General features: G+C 36.9%; 1 protein-coding gene across 2 annotated transcripts; it reads right to left on the bottom strand.

The window, feature by feature from the left end:
• Nucleotides 1-2,582: 2,582 nt before the first annotated feature.
• Nucleotides 2,583-6,982, bottom strand: LOC145224622 (serine/threonine-protein kinase 36-like). 2 transcript variants are annotated; one of them, XM_080091159.1, is made up of 2 exons: nt 4,357-6,980; nt 4,051-4,264 (listed from the first exon to the last, which is right to left on the bottom strand). In XM_080091159.1, exons 1-2 carry the CDS (start codon nt 6,595-6,597, stop codon nt 4,127-4,129), a joined length of 2,379 nt encoding a protein of 792 aa, XP_079947285.1. In that variant the 5' UTR covers nt 6,598-6,980; the 3' UTR covers nt 4,051-4,126. The 2 variants fall into 2 exon arrangements, with proteins under 2 accessions (XP_079947284.1, XP_079947285.1); XM_080091158.1 differs by having other exon boundaries at nt 2,583-6,982.
• Between the last annotated feature and the right edge of the window lie 555 nt (nt 6,983-7,537).

The raw sequence follows: 7,537 nt of genomic DNA, 5'->3' as shown, positions 1-7,537 counted from the left end.
AAGTCGGCCCATGTTGACAATGCCTCTTTACCGTCTATACCTGAATATGAAAATTTTTTAACGAGCCTTAGCGTTTTATATAGAAGCTCCTAAGTCAACCAACTAACATTAGGCAACATTTCTTGAGTTGGTGACGCATGGAACCATTTGTCGACAATTATGTATATCTTGCTTTGTGTTTATCTTTTAATCCCAGGGAGTTTGCACAAGTTGACTGTGGTGAGAACAACATCAAGGAAACCTATAAAAACAGGTTGTTTTAACGGGAAGATAATGTTCAACTTTCAAAGCAAGTTCAATACAGTATCAAGTTCCATCCGGTTGGAACCGGACCTGAAAGTGAATAGTCTTCAATGTAAGTGCTCCAACGTCTTGCGAATAAAACAACATTTTTACTCATGTTTGCACTGTAACAGAAGCGACCGAAATGATAATCCAGACAGCAAGTGGATACACTGGCGCCAATGACGCTGTGGTTTCGCGGAATTATTTCTCCTTTCCATAGTAGGCTAGTGGCCACGACATGATTTTCTTGGTTTATTGCAACTTTAAACTTCAACGACCTGTGGGCCCAAGATGATACATCGTCAAAACACAATTTTAAACAAAGCACGATATCAGCCACGTCGCATTCTATTGTGTTTCGATACTTTCAATGAGAATCGAAGAGTTGAATTAGTAAGTTATTGTTTCATTTTATGCTCCTACTGAGCTGTCCGTATTCTCGCAACTCAGTTGTTTGTTTTTTATTTATTTATTTGTTCTTTTCCACATTGTTGGTTGGTGACTGTACCCCGCCAGGTTCGTGCGCGGCGCGTTTGCAGTCCCGCAGCAGAATAGGCTACTTATACACCCACCAAACTTCAAGCATCATTCAAATAACGGGACACTTGACTCGAAAACTTTTACATCGAAAATACATATTTTTTTTCCTATCCACGGCTGCATTGCGGTAAAGCTAAAGTGAGAACTCAAATCACGTTTACTTAATTTCAAATAGAAAATTTTGAAAAACTTGCTGTCTAACCCTTCCCTTGCTTAGCTGCTAAATTAATATTTCAGCAATTTGCGTCACTTTTCGGATATTAGCAAATTTTGTGTGATTTAAGTTCGCACATCACATTAGTAACTCTGGAAATTTTACTAACGTAAGAACTCATGTCACACAAACTTTGCTAAATGCCGATAGATGGAGCCAAAAAGCATTTACGAATATTTAAAAGTAAATTATATAAAAATACGGTTTGGATTAAGTTTTTAATAATACCTTCTATTAATTGACAAAAAATTTTACTGGTTCGGTTCCGGTTCGAGCCCAACGCCAAACAAAATGTAGGGTTTGTAGCGGCAACGTGCCAATACGCAATATACCCGCCATTTTGTATAACTTTTTCCACAACAAAAGCACAGCCGAGCAGCAGGCTAGAACACTAGCTTCCCGTAAGTCATAGAATATCCATCGCGCTCCATAAACGGCACCGAGTTCCTCCTGACCAATGAATATACACATGGGCGTCCGCAGGAAAAAATACAGGGGAGGGCAAAACTATCGTCACATCGCCGTTCGATAAACGGTATTTCAGAACAAAAATCATCTGACTGCGCTACTCATTCTTGCCAATCCCAAAGTACCAAAATAATACAATAAACACAATATTAAACATCACTGAAGTATGTGGTAGGTTTGGCAAATACTTTTTAACGGAAGTAGGATTTACATTGACGAACCTTATCAGATGTAACAACAAATACAGTGAAGATATCACATAATGCCTGTTTGACACATCCATCAATGACGTAATAATATGCTTGTTACCGAACTATTGTTAAGTAATAATGTTCGATTCATTTAATTTGTTGTAAAACCTTATTCCGTTCTGTTACAGTTACACTTGTAATAAAGGGGTGGAGACCTACGGCGTCTTCAATTTACGTTCCAGGAATAGTTTTTGTATAACACTGTGTGAATGTTTATTGTATTTTGTTTTAAGTTGCGGATTCTCCGACCGTTTGCGTTTTTCTTTTTTCCAGGGGGGGGGGGGGGGGGCACGTGCCCCCTCTTGCCCCCCGCTGCGGACGCCCATGAATATACACTTGACCGCTCACATCGCTGGAGAATCCCTTCACACATGTCCATAATCCATATAAACCGCGATTTTTGGAAAGGTTCAACTCCGATTCGGGTTTTTGAGAAATCGTAATTTGCGGTTCGGGTTTAATGAAATAAACCGCTCAAACTGGTTCGCGGGTTCAGTTCCGATTCGACTCCCTGACAAGAATTATATGCACATAGGCTTAAAATATAATCCCCTGATAGCCACGCATATATCACGTGTATCACTTTGTTTGTTCGAAAAACAGCGAAACAACCCGAAATACGTAAACAAACAGGTATCGTTAAAGTCGCTTTTGACTATATTAACTTCACTTATTACAAACTATACTTTTTCATTTATCCGTTTTTTTTCTAATTCCAGGGGGCAAGGAAACTTTAACAATTTAAATCCGCAATTAAACTACTACTCTAAGAATCAGCATTGAATACAGTTTAACTAAAAGGCTTCGTAAGGTTTTTTTACAAACTACTTTGTACAAGCAGTGTTACACATGTTCATGTTTTCTTGCGTGTTTTTTTTTTCGTATCAAAAGGTACTTTTATTTTAAAAATAAAAATATAATAAACCAAATTTTTCAGGTTGCAACATATAAAAGTACCGAGAAACGCAGCCAATATTACAATTGGAACTAAACTGATGCAATAAAATAGCAAACAATCAAAGTAAACAGGTACAGTCTCTCCTTTGGAAGAAAGCAAAGCACAATCACAAGGCATTAAAACATTTGTCATTAAAGAAGCAGGCAAGAAAGTTAAAGGTTTCAATCCTTAAGAACGGAAATAATATTTTTTAGGAGTGCAAACAAAAAAACATGTTCAACTGTATTCACAGTCATTGGCAAATGTCCCAGATTGAATGTTTGTTTATTAATGTCTGACAACACTTTATTAATGTGTGTTAAAACAACGTTGACTGTTTTGGGGTGAACATTCTTACAGACACACATTTTGTGTAAACAATTTATTGCTGTCTTTTTCATGCCAAAAGGCACATTTTGGTCAATGGTACCCAGCAATTTATTCACTACAGAAGTGGTTAGTACATTCTCTACTGAAGTATTCCAGTACAAGCCCTGGCACAACACAGAACATGCTAACATTTGCTCGTTGGCACTGCCCCATAGAAAATCATCACAGAGAATAGGGATAATTTTTTCAAAGCAACTGATAACATTTGATGAAATTTCTTTCTCATTTATTGTAAAAAAATTGGGAACAGTATCTCTGACACTGATATGTCGTGTAACAGGTCCAGAAACCAAGATGCAAAATACAGTACAAATGTTTTTTCGGACACTGTGATCTTCAGATGTTAGACAGCTGAATATAGCACACTCTTTTTCACATAAAGAATAAAAAAGAATATCAAATACAATTTTTGAAACTTCGATGCCTTGGTCGGATAGCAAAAGTTGGAAGAAACTGCAAATGCTGCTTTTGACTGAAAGGGGTACCTCCTCTGAAGACAGCATGGTTGAGAAGTTGCTGACAGCCATGCTGTTACTACAACATAATGCTCTAAAATCCTTAGTATCAGGAAAGGTGTTTTGAAAACACATGATTACTAAATTAGTTGGCATTTCATTTTCTTCTACAGACATGTATGGAAACAAATTGGTTAAAGTGAAAGGCACTTCCATTTCCATGTAAACTGTAACCAATTGCTGAATATTTAATGCACCAATATCAGCCAAGAAAGGTAAATAGAGGCATTGGCATACACTTGCAATTATCTGCACCTGCAACTCATGATGGTCCATAAAAATTGGATTGTCCAAAAACTGTTTTGATATCAGCTTTAACAAAGACAGCAGAACAACTCCATCATTTATGGACAATAACGTTGTGAACTCTAATGGTTGGCATGCAAATGCATTGAGGGAAAGTGAGAGAAAGTTTATTATACCATGCAATGAAATCAGCATGCAGTCATAATAGTGTGTATCTTCTCTTGCACTTGTTAAGGTACGTGTTGATGTGATAGTTTCAGCATCATGGCCGCTTTTTATGTCAACATGGAGTGCATGACCTAATCGATACCACAATGTGGTCCAGATTCCAGACGACAGAAAATCTGCAACCGATTGGCTTTGGTTGTCTGTTACTATTTCCAATCCCATTCCAATAACACCATCCAATAATCCTGTACTAGTTGGAGGTAAAACATCAACTTCAGTCAAGTTGGAAACAGCTGATCCAACTAGATCAAAAAACTCAATTAATGGAAGCTGAAAACTCACCCCCAAGCAACTTAGTTTGTACATAAGCAAAGTTACAGACAAAATGACTGTGGGCTGAGTAGATTTCATCAAAATGGATGTCAGCACTGCCAAATTTTCTTCCAGCACGGAGGAAAATTCATTGTGTCCATCTAAAATTGTAGTGAAAGTATTAAGTACCAATTCCCAACACTGTGTCTGAAGTTCAGAGTCCAACACAATTTTTTGGTGCAATGTAGCTTGCAAGCATGAATTCTTAAATTTGGATGCAACAAATCTACAAACAGATGCACTATTTTGGCAACAAGTATAAACTATTTTCAGGCAATTAACACAGGCCTCATGCTGCTTGATGGGAAGTTCAAGGATCACTGATAGCAAACCACTGTCTTTTAAAAATAATTCTGATACGTAACTGCAAATGTGCTGTTTGCATGTTTGCATTGGTAATGCAATGACAGGCACATAAAGCATTGATGTTAAGCAAGACACAGCTAGGATTGTTTGTCTTCCCAAATTTCCATGGGGTGCTTGTAAGCAGGCCATTTCAAAAACACTTTTAACAATTCCTGAAGACAAGAGAAATTGATAAACCTTTGAAGCTGTAGATTTATTTCTTCCATGGTCACAGCTTTCACACAAAAATATCAAACACAGAAGTGTCTGTTCCAAAATTGGAACATGATGGAACTTGGAAATAATCTTTGCCAACAACAAAACCAACTTTCCTGCATACTCAGCAAATAATTCCACAGTAGATAATTTCATATTTGCAGCAATGCCAATATTCTGGACATTAAAATCACTCGCACAGTAGGCAGTGAGCATAGCCAGTAAATTGGTGGTAACTTCTGAAAACCAAATTGGTTGATTCTCAGTTGCATAATCTGAGAGCTGTGACAAGAAACTGGTAACTTCTTCAGTAACAGATATTTCCTTGCAAAATTTCCACAATGTTTCACAATCACATTTGGTTGTTAATAAATTGGTAATCACCCTTGACACAGATGTAAACTTGCCAGAAGCTGTTGGCTTTCCATTGACCAAGCCCAAAATAGAAGCATCCAAATCTGCTTTTAGTTTTGTGCGGAATGCATTATCACCTAAAAGCATCATAGGAGTTGTTAACTGCATGTTGTATGGATCTGTAGCTTCAATTACTTCTTGCCATTCATCATCCACATCTGATCCACCATCACTATCATCTAATTTTACAATATCTATGCTGGATAAGTTTTCCGGCGTTGTTGCCTTTACTTCCAGATCCTTGTGAGAAGCATTTTTTGTTTTTTCTGTGGCTACCAGATTACTGTCATGTTTTGGTTGAATATTTCCCTTAGAAGACATTTTTTGTCGTGCTTTTCGCAAAATTTTTGATCCACTGCCTTTGGAGACAATCTTTTGAGACATTTTCTCTTTTTCTCTTCTTACACTTTCAGATGGTTCAGTTGTTAAAGGTGATGAATGCTTATCATCTTGTGAAATTAGTATTTTGGATTTTACATATGGATGTTTAAGCAAAAATGGCCAAGTAAGTCTCTTCATGGGATCTTTTGTTAGCAGACCCTTTAGAAAGGTCCTGAAATTATCACTCATTGTTTTGGGCCATTTTATGTCATCTTTGATAATGAGACTGACTAATTGAAAGATGCTGTTTGTGTAAAATGGAGGTTTTCCAACAAACAGCTCATATAGAATGCAACCAAGTGACCACAGGTCTGCATTATGATCATATGGCCTCTCTTCAACTAACTCTGGAGACATATACAATGGTGTACCTTTGATAGATGTAAGGACTAGCGTGTTCATACTCATAGCTCTTGCAAAGCCGAAGTCACACAGTTTAACAACACCTCCCTTACCTATCAAAACATTTTGTGGTTTCATGTCTCTGTGCAAGATTCGGTGAGAATGTATGTAGAATAAAGCTGAAAGCAATTGACAAGCAATTTCACACACTTGTTGTTCAGACAGTTTGCCATCATCCTCTAAAATTTGAAATAATTCCCCTTCTGCAAACTCTGTAACTACTACAACTTCCTTCTCTGTTTCAAAATGATCAAGGAGTTCAATAATGTTGTCATGTTTCAAGTTCGACATAATATCAATTTCTCTCCTCAAGTTTTTTAAATCTTTCTCAGCCTTTCCAGTCTTGGGTATAAATTTGAGTGCAACAACTTGACCTGTGTATTTCTTTCTCCCTTTAAAGACTTTGCCAAACGAACCCTCTCCAATGAGTTCAAGCACATGGTAATTTTCCATTTTGTTCTTCAGGCATGGGGTAAAATCCCAAATGTGCAATCAAGGGCAGCGCTTAAAATTTTAATACCTTTACGAACATACACAATAGTTGCATCTTAAAACATGGGTGGATTACATAAATAAGATAATCAATGCTCAAGTGTAACAATACAAGTTTTGTTAAACATGGTTACTGAGGAGTATGGAATCTGCAAACTGTCTGTCAGGTCAGGACTCAGCATGTGGCATTGTCATTATTGACTACCTCAAACAGTTTTCAAAAATATTACATACGAGAGCAAATTTGCACTTACTAAACCAAGTAATGTATTTTCAAATAAACGCAAAAATACGGGATGAACTAACTAACACTTCTCTGTAGTTTCGGTTCGACTGACCCCAACCAAAGTCTACATAAAACTTTGACCCCAACGACTCGCAACAAATGTACAACTTAATTGTAGCTGTGTAGTATTTTAAATTTATAAAAAAATAAGGTACAACATTTTGCTCCAGAGCCAAAAATATTGCCTCTGCTGCCACTTTGTTGATTTTTTAGTATTTAATTAGATATACAACAGAAAGTATTTTATTTTGTGCCCAAAAAAAACTACGGGGGTAGGGGATTCGTTTCAAAATCACTTTGAAAATTACTGGTAAAGTTAAATTACTATACAACTGTGACTGTTTCCCAGACGTGATGGGGATAAACGCGTGCGTCCTGCATTCAAATACATACCTGCATGACTGTATTCGCATTCATGAATATTTACGCACACATAGTAGCCTTTTCGTACATGAACTGAACTTGTACGTACTTTTTGAAATAAAGGTTCGATTGTTTGCGCACAATCCTTGAATTTATGTTTAGTCGTGTCTTTGACATAACTAGTGGAAATACTTTTAAAAGAAGTTACCGGTAACTAATTCGCTAACCTAAAATTGTTTTTTTTACAAATTT

This window comes from Phallusia mammillata, chromosome 4, assembly GCF_965637545.1.
Source record: "Phallusia mammillata chromosome 4, kaPhaMamm4.hap1.1, whole genome shotgun sequence".
NCBI lineage: Eukaryota > Metazoa > Chordata > Ascidiacea > Phlebobranchia > Ascidiidae > Phallusia > Phallusia mammillata.
The sequence above is the reverse complement of the archived record's forward strand: the minus strand, read 5'-3'. Positions and strand labels throughout refer to the sequence as shown.